The sequence below is a fragment of the Poecilia reticulata genome, chromosome 9 (assembly GCF_904066995.2).
Source record: "Poecilia reticulata chromosome 9, P_reticulata-male-v2, whole genome shotgun sequence".
Lineage (NCBI taxonomy): Eukaryota > Metazoa > Chordata > Actinopteri > Cyprinodontiformes > Poeciliidae > Poecilia > Poecilia reticulata.
The window spans coordinates 24,330,980-24,350,509 of record NC_088838.1 but is presented as its reverse complement, the minus strand read 5'-3'; the positions used below and the strand labels follow the sequence as shown (position 1 = coordinate 24,350,509).

At 37.8% G+C, this 19,530-nt stretch overlaps 1 protein-coding gene across 1 annotated transcript in view; it reads left to right on the top strand.

Annotated features, from left to right (window-relative positions):
• The first annotated feature begins 367 nt into the window (after positions 1-367).
• commd10 (COMM domain containing 10) overlaps positions 368-19,530 on the top strand; it is a 65,410-nt gene continuing 46,247 nt past the window's right edge. The window contains exons 1-5 of the mRNA XM_008418241.3: positions 368-521; positions 1,513-1,603; positions 2,149-2,259; positions 3,330-3,485; positions 5,989-6,099. Coding sequence (XP_008416463.1) covers positions 493-521; positions 1,513-1,603; positions 2,149-2,259; positions 3,330-3,485; positions 5,989-6,099 — 498 coding nt within the window. The 5' untranslated portion in view covers positions 368-492. The remainder of the gene's footprint in view (positions 522-1,512; positions 1,604-2,148; positions 2,260-3,329; positions 3,486-5,988; positions 6,100-19,530) is intronic.

Genomic DNA, 19,530 nt, shown 5'->3' with positions numbered 1-19,530 from the left:
TGATTTTAAAGACATTGATAAATAAATATCTGAGTTATTTTTTCTGTTTAACTATTGTGGCATTTAGCATTTGAAATAAGTTTAGTAAAGCTAACGGACCTAAAATGAGAAATTTGGCCTAAATTAACTGCAAATGTGAATGTGTTATTCTGTGTATGCAAGCTTCATGTTTTATCTGCAAATAGAATTCTATCATAATCCATATTATGGATTATTCTGACGACGTACCGGCTAAACAATCTCAAACAATAACTAAAAACTGTTTTAGTAATTGCACGAATTAAAATATACCGGCCCAGAAGTAAATTCGTTTGCGTTTAAAGCAATGATGGAAACGCTGCTCACATAATTTGTCCCTCGCGCATTCCGTAGAACTACTACTCTCACGTGATCTGTCTTGTGACAACCGGAAGCAGGAACAATAACATCAGCGTGAGGATGTTGCTACAGCTGTGATAGTTTTACTCTTTATTTGGAGAAATTAACGCAAACATGACTTCCACCATAAAGGAAACGCAAAGGTAGGCTCGGTTCTGTTCTTTTAGATGCAGATTAATAATTTTAGCGGCTCAAAATTAGCATATAGCTTCCTGACCGGCCTTTGTTTATACGGTAGTTTTAACTTTATTTTAAATCCATGAACATATATTGTCAAATAAACATTTGCGCTACTTATTTGTGTTACCATGAGTATTGTGTATCGACTTGATGCATCTGTTCTGAAACCAACCCGAACTGCTTTTTTTTTGGTTTGTTAAGAAAACCTTTCAAATTTATAAACCCCACAAAGTTCAGTTTTAAATTTTATATTCTCACATATGTGTTTGAATAATTTGACAGATGAGTTGTTGCTTTACCAAAACACAAATGTAAGGTGGGCTTTTTGGTTAATTCTTAAAGTATTGGTGTAGAGTAATGGATGTAGAGTTTAAGTTTATCAGAATTAGCCAAAGTTTTCTCACGAATCAATAAATTACATGAAAGCAACTTTTGTTTTCAGGCAGATCACAGTAAAATGCAACAACCTATTGCTGGAAGTGTATTTATTTATAGAGCCCCAGTTATCTGTGTTTTTTAGGCACACATAATATGTAAAAATCAGGGCAGCCAATGGAGGATATAACACCCTCATTAATTTGTATTTTATTCACAGCATTTCTTTTCTAATTTTCTTTTGTATGACTATTTACATGAGCTTGAAAAATTTGAATAGAGATTATTTAACTTAAAGCAACAACTCTTTCTGCTTCTGTGCTTTCAAATAAGTTGTGTTGGATGACATTTATGGTCTCTATTATGTTTAGAGTTCATGCTTAGTCTCAGTCAAAAATATTGTTATTGTGGTCAAAATAGGACGAATACCCCATCAATGCATGATGTTTCTATTGTGTCACAAACGTCACCTGGAAAAAATGTTGCAGTATCGTTATTAATTAGTCAATAAAGAACTTGCAGTCTTAGTGATCTGATCATCATTAACATCAATCAACGAACAATCTTTCCTTTAAACAGCATTAAAGAAGCGGTGAACTTCATCAACACAATTGACGTGAGCAAGTTCTCGAGGCTTCTCTCTCGCATCATACAAAAGCTTCATGTGAAGGTACAAACACTACGTGGTGCCATGTGAGCCAATCACAAGAGCACAAAGCTGGTGACTGTAGAGCAGTAGGCAGAGTTTAAACACTGACTTGAATCCTTTTACATGGTTCCCAATGTTTTCTTCCAAACAGGAAAAATATGTTTCAAGTGCTAAAGGAAGACCATATGCTATTTGTTTTATTATACTGTGTAATGCTACACACTTAATGTGCAACATTTGCAGAAAATGTACTTTTTAAAAATATTTTTTTAGGATTTTTATGTGCTTCTCCTTGCTAGAACAGGACTGTCTTATCCCTCTGTGATTTGTTTTATTTTTGTTGCATTTTGTCAATTTACTTTTAAACTTTCAGGTAAAGCTTAACTTAATTCAACTTTGATCTCTGATATTTTTTTCAAGTCTCCTTGTAAAATTGTTGAATGCTAACACTGAGACATTGTTGTCAAAGAGAAGAAAGTTTGTCAGACTTGTTCCACCTGTCAAATTAGTAAATATTAATGAGAATTTTAAAAATTGTCACTGCCATTGTTTTCTTTCCTCTACAGGGGGAACGGACATTCAGTGAGGAAGAAGAGCAAAAGCTGCAGGCTGCTCTGGCCTTGGACAAACATGCTCTTAACTTGGTCCTGGAGACGACTGCCTTTATTCTGGAGCAGGTTGGGAGGAGGACATCCTGAGAGACTAGATCAGAGTTTAATTGAGTTTTTATTGAAATTATTAAACACATTTAACAGTTTTGTTAAATATCTTTTGCTTCTATTTTTGATAAAAGATCTTAAACAGAAAAACATTCTGCAAAGCAGATTTATTGGTCTATTTTTACTTGCTCAGATTTTCTTATGTAATTAATGATCCCATCACATAGACTCATTCTGATCAGCCACATGCATGCAAAACTTAAAGTAGTAATATGTTGGAAAATGCACACTTACAATATAAGATATTTCCAGAAAAGAATGTTTTCTTAAATTTGGATAACGTTCTAAGCTTGTTTTTTCCAGCAGGGGTCACTGTTGTGTTGCAAATGTATTGTTATGTTGATTTTCTATATACTTGTGATTATACACACTCCATCCACACTAGCAGACATTTGTAAAGAAGTTTTAAACTGGCCTTTAGGCTGCTGCTCTTAGCTGCGGTTCTCTAACTGGATTTTCTTTTTTTTTTTGTATATTTCTCTTCTTTTAAATCTTACTAAGTGTGGCGGCAAAAGAAAAATGGTTTCCCATCCAACCTTGTGTGTCACACTTCCACCAGTTTTAGTTACTCTTACTCTTACTGGATATTTAGATAAGTTTAGACAAACGGCTTCTCTCTTTTAGCAATTTTCTGGCTTTGGACGGACCTGAAACCTGAAATTTGATTTATTTGAATTGCACTTTCATTTGAATTTCTCCATTTTGAAGGGGATGAATGGTTGATAAAAATCTATCCCTTAGTGTCATGTAATACTCGGAGAAAGTCATGGATTACTAATTTAAAAGATAAAACTATAAAAATGCTTTCATTGTTTGCCCTATGAATACATTTTTCCTAACATGGGAGCTGCGTCCTGCCTAATTGCTTCTAAAGAAAACATTGAAGCAAACATTGCTTCAACTTAATTTGATTTATTTTATTGTATTTTGCTTTGTTTTAATTTAAATCAGTGTATTTAAATTTATGTAATTCTATTAAATAAATTCTTGAATTGTTTTTTAAATGACTTCTTTCTGCCTTCTCGCAGGCAGTGTATCACAGCATAAAGCCGGCCTCTCTGCAGCAGCAGCTGGAGGAGATCCATCTGAACTCCGATAAGGCAGAGGTGTTTTCTCAGGCCTGGGCCTCTGCTGGACCGGAGCTGGTGGAGAAACTGAAGCGCAGCACCTTTGCTCCTAAGAAGGTAGGCCCAGATACAAGGTGCAAGATTATTTTTATCAGGTGTTTTTGTAGACAAGCTGACAAATGTTTCTCACCAGCCTCTAAGTACAAAAACATAAAAAAAAGTGCAAAGAAAATCACATGAGTACAAATTTCTCACATCTAAAATCCTGTTGCAAGCTTTAGCAGCAACACAGGAGTCTCAGTGGTGCAGACGTTCTGCTACTGGCTGAATTCTTTGCCACTGTTTGTTTCAAATCTCGCACGAGTTGCAACACTGAAACTTTAGGCTTCTTTCTCTCTGCTCCTTCATCAAAGAGTGACACTTCAAACGGCCTTTCCCTTCAAGAGACGAGATCTAACACAGAGGAAATAAACAGCATGTAGACATTAGGCTGGAGTTGGTGTTGCTGTCACGCATTGGGATGTCTCACCTGCCTCTGTCTCATAAGTCATCTCTCCCTCCTCCGTGAATTAGTAAGTCGCAGGCGGTGACAGCGACTGATTCTCTGGAGGCCATCTGCTGCAGCTGTGACTTTGAGCGATAATTTACGTATGCATCAACCACACAGTGCAGCTGACAAATGTATGTTTCCTCTCATGCACTTAAAAAAAAAAAAAAAAATCTAAAGTCGGTTCTTGTCTTAAATATTTTGATAATAAATATTATCACCAGCATTTTGTATTGATCAATGATGCTTTGTGATGGATTGATTTTCTTACAAATTGGCCATCAGATTGACGATTAAACAATAAGGTGTATAAATTGTTTATTTTAATCCTGTAAATTTCCTTTTAAAGACAAAGTTTTGTCATTTTGCCTCGGAAGACATCTTGGTCAAAAACTAAAATATTTCACTTTCAACTGAAGGGCATTTTAGGTTATTTTTTCTCCCCACTATTAGAATATTTTTCGACAAAATGTGGAAATTATAGTCAGATTAATGAGTGGATTTGGGAGGTTCAGCTCATAATTTAAATGCATTTGTGTCACAGTCCATAAATCAAAGCATAACAAAAATGCACACAACCATGAGCAATCGCTAAAATGTGGAAATCTAGCTTTAGAACCTCAACTAGTGTGAATAAATGCAACCCTACATGTCCAGGTTTGTCACCTGTTTTCCTTATACAGTGCACATTAATACTGAAAGTCATCTCAGGGTCTGTAACTGAGAAAGTAAACTAAATCAGCTTTTAGTGCTTTTTCATTTTACTGCTAAAACTCCTGGAAGAACCAGACTTAATAAAAAAAAAAGTCATTGAGGTACCTGAGAACAGGATTGGAAATTTTACTATCAGTCAGAAAAATCCCATTTGAAATGTGTTTTGTCAAATGGCTCCATTCAGTAAGGCAGAGCTGACTAAATTGTCCAAATCAGCTTATGTGTTTATCTCCACTTTAATTTTATATGTTTCTAAGTGGATTTATTACCATACCCTGAAATAAAAATGGCCACCATAATGACATCGTGATGCGCCAGTCGTGAATAATGTGGCTGCTCTGGCTCACAGCTGTCCTCTGATCCTGTGGAAGGAGCCCAACTCAATAAGTCACTCACAGTTTATTATTATGGCCTCCGTCTGAATCGTAAAACACTTCGATGTCCTGCCTTGACTCGGCGCTGCTAATCTATCATGCTGCATCAGCTGATTGATGAACCACCTCTGTGTAAATCAACCAAACCAGAGCAGAGAGAGGCTGGGAATGCTTTGAGAAGGTTTTTTTTATTCCTACTTTTAACAGACTAGCTGAAAAGAAAAACATGATCCATTGCCAAAGTTTTAACCCGAAGGTGGTGGAAAATGTTTCTGATTAACGATATTAGCATTCTGTAATAACTGCCTCTGACAACCGTAGCCATGAATAGGTATGGGCCACTTATCAGGATCAGGGTACAAATGTTTTAAAAAGTCTTCATTTTCTCATTTTAAAGACTTTATTATGGTTTAAAGTCTTTATAACAAAACGCTGGCTTGATTGGAGCTTTTTCTGTCTCTATGCTGCATATAGTGTCTCTCCAATGTCCACAACCCCTGTTATAATACCAGGTTTCTTGTAATGCAAGAAACCTCAAAATTATCCTGTACAATTCAACCTAAAAATAAATATGTTGGAGTGAAAAAGTGCAAAGTTTTAAAGCTCTGATGTACACAACCTCACAGTAGAAGTCTTAACAGTTTGTGTCCAGCATATGTGCGTTCTGCAGAGATTATATTTGTCCTTTCCCTGATCCCAGACCTGTTGAAGTTCTGGATGTCGGGAAGGTCACACCTGACAATCCTTTCTGCTGACCTCTGTTGTTTGTTGCGGTCTGAACCTGTCCCGTTTTTTGAATGAGACAGACAACACAGAGCAGAATGAATACTGACCATCAAACATGATTTATGTCACATTATAAGTAGAAAAAGGAATTACAGGAAAGCTTTTGTCTGTCCACATTTAATTGTCTCGAGTATTTATTAAGCTGAAGTGTGAGAGCTATATGTTCAAATTATAAACTGGCATCATTTATATTTTTAAGCTGGACTATGTCAGCTGGCAGCTGAACCTGCAGATGGCCCAGTCCAGCCAGGCTCGTATGAAGTCTCCCAGTGCCGTCCTGCAGCTGGGGGTCCGAAATGAAGACTCTGAGGTATGAGCTCCTAAAAACATGACCCACACGACCTCTCTTTTGTTTCTGTGCTTTGCTTATACTTGCATACATCTACTGTAAACCAAAACAACCAAAACTGTCAGTGTGAAGTGCTTATCAGACTGGTGTCCTTCATGAATGCCAAACAAAAATCATCTCCAGTCTGTCTGTTCTCTCTGCTAATTGATGGTAATCCCAGAGCTGCCTGTCTTGACTTAAAGAGAGTCTGACATCTGGCTCCAGAGTAAGTGTGGTGTAAAGAGCAGAGATCAGGGAGCTTGTTATCTGAAACCTTCAGGGTGTTTTCGTTCTCTTGAGAGATTCACTTTGTAGCTAAAAATGGACAGTACGTAATATTTACTGTGCATGTCTGTCTTATGAACTTCTTTACAAATATTTTGTTGTTGCTCATTTGTTTTTAATGCTCTTAATATCTTTAATTCATGTATCTAAGCAATACTTGGGGCTGTCATTTTAGAAAACATGCAAATATGACATCATGCAAAGAAATTTTTTTTTATCCTGTTTCTGTTTATTTTTTCTCATTGTGTTTTTAATTGGTAAGAGATTTTGTTTCTCTCTCACATTTATCTGTTGTTCCTTCTGGGAGGTTAAAGAAAAGGGAACTCAAGTATTGTTGGCACATTTAATTGGAATATTTTGTTTACACTTGATGCTTTGATTGTCCTATAACGTCAAACACTTGTCATGGCGCTGTTAATACTCCAACAAACAGCTGAATTGTGTTCTGAAGTCTGTGGAGGACCATTGTTTGATGTCATGGATGTTGAAATCCTTCGTTAGCTTTAGCCTCGACTGGGTTGGTGTTTATCTTCTTAGCCTGGATGCTGTTGTTCCAGTTGAATAGTTAAGTGTTTTTCCTGCTCGCTTCTTTGCCCCAAGACGATGCTGGCTTAGCCTAAACTTGTAATAAGGCGTGACATATTCAAATTTCTTACCATGTTTAATTGGAGCCTCAAGGTGAAACATGGGATAAGAATACTGTTTATGTTTATCTCTATGAAAGAAAGAGTTTTTAAATAGACATTTTGTACTAGATTCTTCTGTTTTTCTCTAGGCTTTCAAAGGAAACATTAATTTATTTAAATCCATTTACTTTTTTTTATTCTTGGTGAAGAAATCTGGGTGGGCTAAAAACAAGCCCTGCCAAAAGTTAAAGGAGAAAACTTCAGAGATGCGCTTCCGTTACGTGCCTGCAGGGGGCACTGTTGTTTCACAGGTTTAAAAGCAATGACATGTCTGAGACGGACAGGACTCCTCTGACTGAGATGATGCAAATGAACTTTTTTTTTTTTTTTTTACACTTTTTAAAAATCTGACTTCTTCTTCTTGGTGTTTTCTGAGTCGAACATCTTTTTAACTCTTGTTAAAAATTTCTCTTTGCAACTTGTGGTTCGGGAAGGCGTTTGCAACAACTGAGAGGTTTAGCTCCAAGTGTGATTACCACACAGGTTAAACACCCTGGCTGCTGCTAATTGTCTAAAAGAGAGGGGGAGCTGCTAATTGGAGAACACAGAAAATTAAAAGGTGATGAGTAAAGATGTGACGAGACATGCAAGTGAAAGAGGATGTGAAAACAACTTGGAAAAAGGAAAGAGGTTATGAAATCGTAAAGATGGAGAGAAGGAAGGAGCGAAAGGCAAGACTGGTACTCTGGATTTTATTGATTGCTGTGGAAGCTAAGTGGAGAGTTAGACACTCCTGCATCTAACCAGCCTCCTACTTTATTAGAACTCTCCCTGAAGAGCAGAGGAGGAGGAGAACTGCCAGAGCTTCTCATATCTCTTTCCTCCAATCAATTTGTGCTATTCAACGCATCACGAGTGGAGTGCATAAGGTGTTAGAAAGAATACAGAAACTAAAAGGACTTTACAGTCCAGGATAATCCCCTCTACCTTTAAAATACAGTGCTTTGCAAAACATGTTCTTCTGTTTTTACAATTAAATCTCAAAAATGTGGTGTGCACTTCCATTATTCCCACTTCACCATGATACCTTTAAATAAAATCTAGTTGTCTAATTTGTATAGTGTAATTTAGTCTCAGTTTAAATTCAGCTTGAAGGCCTTTAAGTTTTGTTAGAAAACATTAGAGAAAAAAAATATCTTGAGCTTTAAAAACCTAACAGAGCATTCGGGGAAGAAATGATGGAAAAATAATTGGTGGATGAAAAGGGTGGCACAGCAGCAGATTTTCCCTGACATGGCCATCCACCAAGGACAATATTACATATCCTCATTAAAATGCAGAACAAAATTATAATAGTAACTCTGGGGGAACTTTAGTAATGCACTGCTCAGGTGGAAGAATCTGACAACAGGAAAACTTTTAGTTGTGCACACCACCATCCAGTCTTTATGAAACAGTTATAAAGCCATTGTTGTATAAAATATTTAAGATTTACTGCAAGCAAAGATGGGGAGACTCAACAAAAACATGGAGCAAGGTTATTTAGTCAGATGACTGTGGAATTGGTCATGAGAAACTCTGTGTATGTGAGGAAAATCTAACCGTGACACCCCCCTGAATACGTCATCTCCACTGTGAACTATGGTGGTGGCAACATCATGCCGTAGGGAAGCTTTTCTTAGCTGGTCAGATTGATTGAACTCGGTACAGGACAATACTTAAAGAAAACCAGTTTGAGGAAGTAAAAATTTCAGACTGGGTAGGAGATTTGTCCTCCTGCAGGAGCAGGATGAACATACAGCCAGAGCTGTATGAAATAGTTTCACTCACAGCATATTTATGTGCCAGGATGACCCAGTCAAAGTCCAGATCTAAATCTAATTAAGAATATGAGGTCACAAATGTACTAACGAATAAAAACACACACCTTTTCTTCCTCATCATCCAAAGTTAAATCAGACCAAACTTCTCATGTTGTAGGTCAGTCAGATGGACTACAACTATTTATATTTTCTAAATGCCACAAAAATGAGAGAATATGTCAGATTTCTTTAGTACGGTCTTCAAAATCTCAACTTTACATACAGATTGACTAGTGTTTTGTTAAGCAATGAGGGAAAGTCCAAGTGATGATGTCATGGTTTTGGAACCTTTGGAAACTGTTTTTATTTTTGATTTTTTTTTGCTGTTTTTATTTAGTTTTTTAATTATGTAAAGCATCTTGAAATGCCTTGCTGCTGAAATGCGCTATACAAATAAAATTTGATTGATTGATTCTGATTGGTTAACTGACACATTTGAGTTAATCGGAGGTTTACCTGCGTGTGTATTTTAAGGCCATATCTTAAAAACACTCTTTTATTGTATGCAATGATGCACTTCATAAAAAAGATGGTATCAGAAGGGAAGAATGTTATGTGCAATTATTGAAGCAATATCCACAAACATCAGCCTGGAAGTAAAAGGTTGGGCACAGCTGCCAAATGAAGACTTGGGTCTTCATTTGGAAGACCCAAGTCTTCCAAATGAAAAACAACCTGAAGCATTCAGCCCGAGGTGTCAAAGTGGTTTAGGGATACTTCAGTAAATTTTTTGGCGTGGCCATCACAAAGCCCTGATCTCAGTCCTTTAGAGAAGTTGAAGGCAGGTCTGAAAAGGTGTGTGAGCGCGAGGCAACCTACAAACTGGACTCGGTCACACCGGGTCTGTCAGGCAGAATGGACCAGAACTCCAGCAAACTGTTCTGAGAAACCTGTGGCAGGAACCTCAAAACGTTTGATCCAAGTCTTAAAGCTTATAGGCAACACTAATAAACATCGAGGAAATCTGCTAGTGTTTTGGTAGAATTATTGTGGCAGTTAGCACATAGCAGTGATTTTGGTGAGAGGTAACAAAACAAAGGTGAATGTGTGTTTTTAAACTTTTGGTTTCAGCTGTACTGCAACCGCCATCACAGCACCCCATCCATACAAACGGCTTTGTTCTTAAAGTAGAAAGATGTGAAGTAACTGTGGCGTCTCCGTTTCTTAAACGATGCGTTTCAGATCATCTGCACATGTCCTCACAATCACAATCTTAGTGTTTTAAGAATGAGGTAGTTTAAATATTCTCAAAAAGAGTGATGGAAATATCAATCCATACAGGTGGGATGTAAAACCTGACTTTTTTTAATCCAGTGTCCTTGATAAAGAGTCTGATGTGAGCAGTGGAGGTATAGGATCCAGGGGAGGGTGAAAGGAAGGGTAAAATAACAAAGGAAGATGATGGATTGATAACACCAAGATCACAGTGGGGGAAAAAGATGAATTTGAAGCAAGTGAGAATTTGTTAAAATCTATCCTCCAGTTCCCCTTCGGGTACATGAAGCGCTTATGGTAATACCAGATGTCTACATGGAAAGCCTCAGGGAGTTTGATTTTTTTAGCTGTTAATGAAATGCAGTTTCCTTTTCATCAGTGTGCAACAACAAACATGATTTTATTGTTTTATCTGTTACAGCAGAGTGTTGTTGGATTTCAATCCCGACTACAGAAACCTTGATTTTATTGTTTTTCTTCACAAACACCTGGTTATTGAAGTTTCTGATTCTGAGATCTTCTGTCAGTTTAGATTTGTTTTTACGTGGCGGATGCTGTGCTTCAAAACACACTGATGAAACCGCTGGTGGTTCATGAGATTTAGGAGAGTTGGCGGCTCAAACTCAGAGGCCGAGGTCTCAAGCACCTGGTCTTGTTGGATTGGAAGATGGATCGACGGACTGGGGCCTCGTCTGAAGTAATGCAAGCACAAAAAGTTAAATGTCTTGATTTACTAGATAATCTGCATCTCAACTCTTGGCTGTGGTCATAAAATATGGATCATCCTCAAAAGTACAATATGACTAAGGTGAGAGGAGCTCAGAGTAAAGTTACACCTCCATTGAAAGGAGTTGGCTAAGGTGGTTCAGACATCCGATCAGGATGCTGCTTGTGTGCCTTTGTTTAGAGGTTTTCCAAGCATCTCCCATTGTGAGAAGACTTGAAGGTAGAAATGCTGTCTGACTTGGGCGTGTCTGGGAATCCCCCAGACACCAAAACTAACTGGAGATGTCTGGGTTTCCCTCGTACATGTTTTACTTCTGCGACTTGACTTTGGATCAGTAACAGAAGATTGATGGAATCTTAGTTGTTTCTTCCTGTAAAATTTCCACCAAATATAAGTGCAACAAACAACTTAACAAAATAGCTCGAAAGATCAGCAGTTCCAGCAATATAAGCATCTTTGGAACCAGAACTGAAATACAATCAGTCAACTTGTATTAATGGGCAAACAAATTGTGTTATGTAAATATACATATTTATTATTTTCATCCTATAAAATTGTATCTTTTTTTTTGAGTGGATAAGCAGTTATCCTCCAACCTCTTCTCATTTGTGGTATCCCACAGGGGCTCGTTTTTGATCCCCTTTTTTTCCCTCTCTATGTGCTTTTTGCTTTTAATGCAATGTGAGCAACATGTATACTTTTGAAGCATGAGGTCAAGATCTTTTTTAAATATTTGGTAGATGTGAAAAAAAAGAATCTCACCAAATCTTGTGAAATAAAAAGAAAAGAAAACAAAACCCATATTTTTATAAAATACCCATCTTCTATGACCTCGACCTAGAGTTTGGAATAAACTGTCTCTTCACATCAGAACTTCCTCATCCTCAAATTTGGTACTTTTATAAACAGCTACTGTTCCAGCCATCCGTTTTCTAAACCTGTGTAGTCTTGCAAGTGCATTGTGCCATTTTAACGTCTTTAAAACAATAGTTTCATGACAAATATAATTGTATGTAGCATAAGAGATTTAGCATTTTTCATAATGTGGAGACAAAGACGTAATATGAGCACAGGCTGAGACGAACAGGTCTCTCACAAATCCATATATCTCATAACCTCTTGAGGACAGTTATTCTTTTTATTCCCCAGAGGGTTGAAGACATAAATCTATAAAGTGTTTTGCATCAGCTTTTGTTTTGGTGAGTTTAAAAGTTTAAAATCAGTCACTGGGGTTGTAACATTTTCTCCTTTATCTTTTGGTTTTAAAGTGAACTTCTTATCAAAACCCCCCCCGCAGTGGTGACATTTATACCACAGACTGTTCACCTACAAAGTAACCACAGCAGATTTCAATATTTATTTATTTTGAAACATGCAAGGCCACAAAGGCACATTGAACTAATGAGCTAATATAGTTTCTACATGCTGGCAGAGACCTCAAGGGATTTTTTTAGTTAACTTCAGACAGACTTGATGGTGGTTAATAACACAGAATTCCCTCGTTCAAAACTCAATTTGAAGACAAATCCTGGGTTTCTTTCCCTACTGATTTTCTTCATTAATCTGGTGGCGCATTTAATCAATACTTGTTTTTTTTTTTTGTTTGGATGGAGTAAGCACTCGGTTCACATAGCACTCTCCAAACCGAATGGCAGCCTAGGCAAAAACATGTAAAAAGCCTTGAATTAAGTTGTGTTTTGAAGTAGCACACCAGAAAAACAAAGCAAACATTTAATTTGGATACATGTACTCATCAAAATGTGAAAGACGAAAGAACCAGCTGTGCAAGTCGGACAAATATGTGTAGCTTTTTATCAGTAGACATACTCGAAAACAAGCAACTTGTCAATATTGTCAGCTGAACTGTAATTAAATAGCTGAGATAACAGGAACTGGAAGAAACAAGTCTGTTCTACCATCACAAACATAATGCTGTGTGGTTTAATAAATGATAGATAGCAAACACCATCATCTCTGCCTCTTCAAGCTTGAGATGCTTCCAACTCACGACTGCCTGTAAATACTGTTTATATATTCGACAATGTATATTTATATATTTAGAACAACAAAAAGCCACAAACATATTACTGATGCAACTAAATACTTAAATATAAGGGTCCTAAATGGGTCTTTTTAATCCAGAACTTAAGGCCAAATGAACTTGAATTGTTCAGAAAATTAGCCTCCTGAAATCCTCATGGTTCCTACAACTAAATACAGAAAACTTGGTGATAAGGGTGCTTAAGAAATGACCTTGGACTCTGGATTATCTAGAGATTGTTCAAAAAGGAATGACCAAAACTCTGTTTCTCTGCATGCTCCAACCTTGTGAAATGTTACTGGTTATTGTGTGCTGTGAAATTGACAAAATTCCTTCAAGCGTATAAAGCCCTCTATCTTAAGATCCTGGGTGTTGAGGGATAAACTCTGGAAAAAAAAAAAATCTTGACATAAAACTTTTCCCTCATCCATCAGGGAAAAATACGGTAGATGTTGTCTGTACTCAGAATAAATGTTTAGGATAATATGATCCTGCAGAATGTCTGAAAACTTCCAGGTGTTGTGAAACAGATAGGACTTACACTAAGCCACATCATCTCCACTCCAGGATGATGAGCTCGAGTAGAAAACAGATGACACAAATCCACAGGGCTCAAAACCCAAGAACACCGTTGTCTCCTGCGTGTAAGAATGAGGAAGGAGCAGACATGCTGAAACACACATAAGGATCTTTTGTCAGGCTCTGCTGCACAAGCATAAAATAGAGGGTCAAATAACAATAGTAATTTACAAATCTGTCTTCATTTTAGACTTACGTCTGCTCCACCTGATATCTATGATAAAATGTTTTTACTGCCTATTGGACAACAAGAAGACATTTGGGCCCATATTGACATCAAATATCTTCTCTATGAATGTATTTTTCAGATTTATATGACACATAATTGATTGGTAATTATAGGTATTTGGGGTTTTCAGCAGCTGTAAACCATAACCTTAAAAATTAACAGGGAAAAAAATCAAAATATATGTGTAATGAATCTATGAGTATGAGTTCCACTTTTTGAGCTGAATTATTTAAATAAACAAACTTTTTGGATACTCTTCTGATTCCTTGAGATTTATCCTAAACTTATTTCATGCAATTCTGTGATAAATGTCTTTGTAGAACCTGGGAGGGTGGAAAAAGTAGTTTCTCTGTTCCCTCTCTGCCCTGTTGCGATGCTGCAATAGTTCAGTAAGCTTTCAGAAAGATTTTGACTTTAAGGGCAGCACCTGCAGCACTCTTTTCTGATTTCTCAATAGCGGAGTACCTGTTAGCATCACAGAAGCTGAGAGGTAAATTGTTCTCATTCAAACATGAGTGCGTCTATGTTTTCAGGAGGACCATTTTTCTGTCAGATCTGTTAAGAGTTGCATCAACGTAGTGTTGCGCTGTTCCACCAAGCACTCACAGACTTGGTCTGTTTAGTCATCCTAACATCGAAAACGAATGGTGCCCCAACCTGGATTGGCAGACGCTAGCCAACTAGCAATGTGCTTAGGTATTTCAGCTTCCCAAGATGCAGTTTCTTTTGAATATTTTAGAATTAATCTACAAAACAATCGGTGAATTTTTTACGCAAATAATTAGGAGTCACGTTTCAAAGAAAAACCTGTGATAGGTGAATCTATAAATACTGAACCGTAAATAGATGGAGGTTCACTGCTTATGAAAAAAAGTTTCTTAATGATCTCCCTTAGCAAAAAGAAATAATTTTGGCTATCCTATCTTACCTTGACCAATAATAGTTTCATTTAATATGTTGTGAACATAAAATGCTCATGTCCATTTTTAGGCGATGCATCTAAACGTCCAGTTTCAACGGAATGACATCATTTCGAGTTTTCTTCTTCTCTACTCCAAATTATAACACAGACTGCTTTATGGAAACCTACTTATTTTTTTTTTCAGTTATCAAAGCATCAAGCATGAAAGACTGCCTGTTTCTTTTCTTCTGATACTATTTTTCCCTTATTGTTGCTTACACTATGAGTGCTGTAATCATGGAAGAACGGAAGCCCTTTGTTTAAAAGCAAACAACAAGCCAAAGTCTCACACTTGACGCACAGTTTGAGCCCCCCGAGTGAAGCCTGTGACTTTACTTATTAACGCTGCGTGACGAGGAGTGCAATTAAGCCTCGCCTGTTTTAGCTTTGTACGAGGAGGTGCTGTGATCAGAGCCTTCCCAAGCATCCATCCTTGCCTCACGTGTCTCTGTCAAACCAGCACAACTTTGATCGCAACTCTAAGCTGTTCACTCTCCTGACGAGTTACGTAAAGCACCGTTCCTGCCTCCCACACGTTGCCGGCGCGCGCACCACGACAAATGAACGCGCCCGGATCCAACCGTCTTTCCCTTCACCGTCTCGGGGATTACATGACCCAATCGATATATTGGAGAGGCTCAGATGTAAATAGCGCCGAGTTCAGATCGGTCTCTCCGAGCCACCCACCAGCCTGGAAGCACAAAAGCAGCTTTGTGTCGGCCTCTACTTGTCTTGCTCTACATGTCCCAGGATGCTTTGTTGCTTTGTCTGCACATCTTTTTAAGGAGTCTCTCTCCATCTCTCTCTGTCTCTTTATCCAGCTCTCTCTTGGCCTTCTACTTTCCCACTGGTGATTTGTTTTGTTTTTTTTTCCTCCTGTGGGATTTGGGATCCCATTCATGGAGCGCACATTGTTCAGTTCTTATCCATTCCAGCGGATGGGCCCCGGCAGGCAGAATGGGTGACTGTGGGCGCCCTCCTCTCTCTCCACCACCCCACTCTGTGCTTCTTGCCATACCATGATGTCATGGCTCTTATCCCCTCCAGGGGTACCCATTGATTTTTCTCTCGCCATTACACACTCCCTATATCTCCCCTTTCCACCTCTTCTACACCCCACACCCCCACCAACCCTCGATCCTGCACTCCTTTTTATCCCCAGCCAGTCACTTTCTCAAATTCTTTAGCCTCTCAATAGGCGCCTGGGGGATTTGGGGATGTTTGGATGTTGTTTAGCACACCCTCGGTACATGCTTGACACCCAGATAGGAGAGCCATCAACGTCGCCAACTGCAACTCGCTGTTCTTGTCTGTTTAACGTACTCTCCACTTTTTTATTTTTATATTTCCCTCTCTTGTGATCGGCTTGTCTTTTTTTTCCTGATTCACGCTATTTGTGAAGTAATCATTAATCTATCTCCCTCTGCCTCGGCCTGATCATACTGACGTTGCCATTTTGCCGGGGTTTTACAGTAAAAGGAAAATAATTTCAGTCGTTTTTTTGTGTTGCCATTTATTTTAGAGAGGCTGCTCTGCCTCTTGGCTGAACTGCACCGGGATGAGAAATCTATTTCAGTTTAAACAAGAGGCGCTGATTACACAAGTGCAGAGCCAAATCACATCCATTCAGAGCAGCAAAAGTTTTCTGACAGCCATGAACGGGGTGAAAAGACAGTTTTTTTTTTTCTTCTTCAAATGCCCAATTTTGTAATAATCTAGACATATTATCACGTCATGAAGCAGGGTGTTGTATTAGTCTCACAGTTTCTCTTTTCTTTGGTTGCTTCCAACTTATCTTTGTTCACCTTTACTCTACTATGAAGAGATATAAAAGAAATATGAGCATATAAGCTACAGGTCTCTTTGCTGCCTGAAATAATGACCTTAATGGGTAGGTTGGAGCTCTGCAGTGTTGTCAACTGTCAGTCAGTGTTACAACAGAGAGAGCTTCCTGTGCCTGTATCAACAAATTGTCGCCAGTGTCAATCTGGACGACCAGACTGTAGTAATTCTAGTATTTAACTGTAGTGTTGAAAGGGAAAACGTTGCTTTTTTAAAATAGTCTCAAGGTTCATAGCTGAGTGTTTACCTGAAGTGTGAGTGCAGAGGGTACATACAAAATACAGGCAATAAGAGGACTACACCAAATAAGGTAAGCTACATGAAAAATATCAGAGCATTTTCACCTTCAATTTGACCCTATACTCTGTACAACTCAATGGAAAAACAAGTTACATTTGTTTTCAAGGGAAAACACATCTAAAACTATTTGGTTGTAGAAATGTGCAGGGAAAAGGGAGGCAGAGTAAAAGGGGAAAAAAATGTTTAGTAAAGAAACTGTAAAGTCCAGAATCCAAAAACCAAGAACAATTGGCGGGAAACTGAGATGACTCCATAATCTAGAAGCATAAACAACGACAGCAGACAGTGGAGCCGATAATGGACAACAGGATGAACCAAGCAGTGACTAAAAGAACCAAAGGGGAATATCTTCTGAGGAGAGACGATGAGTGGAACAAGAGACAGATGGAGACTAATTAACCAGAGGGAGAGTAGCAGAGAGAGGAAACTAGAAAACAGAATCATGGAGGAATCTAATTGAATGAAAGGAAGAACAGAAAGTAAACACACAGTGATCAGAAACTGGAGAACAGTCCACAAACAGAGCATTACCCAACATGAGAGACTCAAAACACAGATACAGGAGAGATAGGAAGTAAAGAAAAAAGCAAGGAGAAAGGCTAAAACCCTTCCTCATTTGTAACACATTACTTTCTTTCATGATTTAACATATGTATGTTTTGTATTAAGCAAAGAGACGAACTCATCTAAAGTCAAAATACAAGATGAAAAACTAATAGAAAAAATAACTCAAGGAATAGTTTAGTATGTAGGCTTCAAAGTCCCTTGTGTTTCAGGATGAGCTGAATTAGCAAACAGAAAAACATCATTTTTCCTCAGTCCTAATCTTTTTGTCTCTCTCAAGCGTACATTTTCAGCCCCATCGCTGTCCCCCCTTGTGCATGGGAGAGACAGAGTCTACATACCAAAAGGGGCAAAGGGTGCTGCCTCGGTAATCGTCCAGCTCTGTCACAGAAAGGAAGAAATCTTCCTGTCCAGTTGAGACTAGTCCCCTTTTCTGTAACAGCCTTGACAAACCTCCTGCCCTCTGCAGTACATTAAAAAGTCCTACTGTTCCAAAATGTTGACCTTGGCTGAGGAGGTTAAGTGAGTCATGCTCCTTCTTTCCTTCTTTTGGCACACCGAGGATAGTTAGTTTACCTCCTAAGATTACTGCTGCATTTTTATATTTAATCCACACCCCACACATTTACAAGATTAAAATTTGACACCTTTTTTTTTTACTTTCTGTTTCTGTCCCAGTGCCATGTTGTTGTAAGCTAGCAGATTCAGAGGTGACTGCAAAGTTTGAAAGAAGAAACTTACATTTTGACTTGAGAAACGCTGACAAGTGCCAGAAACAAAAGTAGGAATATCTAAACTTAGACTTTCACTACCCAAACATTTCAAAGATCCTTTGATGGAACAACTTCTTTTTTTCCTGCCCTGTTGGATACGTTACAGAGTTTGGCAACAGAGACTGGTAAATGACATGGCAGTCTCTGTTTCTCCATAACAGGGAACAATTGGCTGCCACCAACATAATCGTCTTGTCATGGCTCACTAGCAGCTCATGTTTCTTAGCTTGTTTGTGTTGGCACTTCAGTTGAGGGTGTCTTAGTTTTCCTTGGCCTTCTGCATCAATCTCTCAGATCTGAAGGCTCCTAAAGGCGAGTCTTTCCAGGTTACACTGACAAGCTGTGATTGAATTTATTGGGTAAAAATAATTTATATGTTGGGCATTTCTTGGGTTATGTGGTAAAACAGTCCCATGTATGTGTGTGTGTGTGTGTGTATATGTATATATATGTATATATATATATATATATATATAATATTATCCTTTTGACTTTAAAATCTTTCATTTCTTGAAATCACAAATATAGAACCTGAGGATAAGTAACTGTGAGACTGATTTGTTGCATATTTATTTTGGAAGCGAATATCTCAAGAATTTGTGTGTTGTTCATTTGTTTTTTCAGCCAAAACACTTTACACAAAGTGGTCTATAGAGTCATGGTGTATGACTGCTCAGCAGGAACTATCTGCTGCAATTTGCCTAATGTGTGTTTCAGTTTTGCTACTTTAATTGTTTTTGCTAATGCATTATTATTTTAATTACCTATGTTATCCTTTTTAAAATTAGAGTAAAAGTACATTATGACTGAATTTTTTTTACCCTTTCAGTCAAAATGACAGAACAAAATTTCTAGTGTAACCACTGCCTACAATGTGAAGGAATCTTACAATGATTATTCAGTACATACCAAAAGGACGCCTGTTCAAATTTACTGCACATGTAAGTTAACACTTAAGAATTTATGTGTGTCAAATAAAAAATGCTTTATTTATTTTAGGTAATTTTTTCTCTTATTTTGTGATCCCTGAGCGGAGGATCGCCACTGATAAAAATAATGTAAAAAAACTGTTAATCTCTTTGCAAGTGAGCAAACTTTAAAAACTTAACACATACTTGTAAAACATTCTCATAATCATCAAGCCTTGAATTTATATTACTTATTGACTGAAAATGGATGGAAACCTTGTTTCTACTATAATACATCTTTACAATATTTAAGTTGTCGCCTTTTTCAGCCAAGACATGTTGTTTAAGAAAATAGTACTAAAATCTAAAATATCTGAGCCTTAAACATTCTCTGTGTTAAGATTTTTTGGGATGTTGCCATAAACTGAGTTTTAGGAGGTGAAAGACTTGCGTGGAGGCAGGTAGTGAGTGGATAAGTTGTCCACAGAGGCTGAGGTTTCT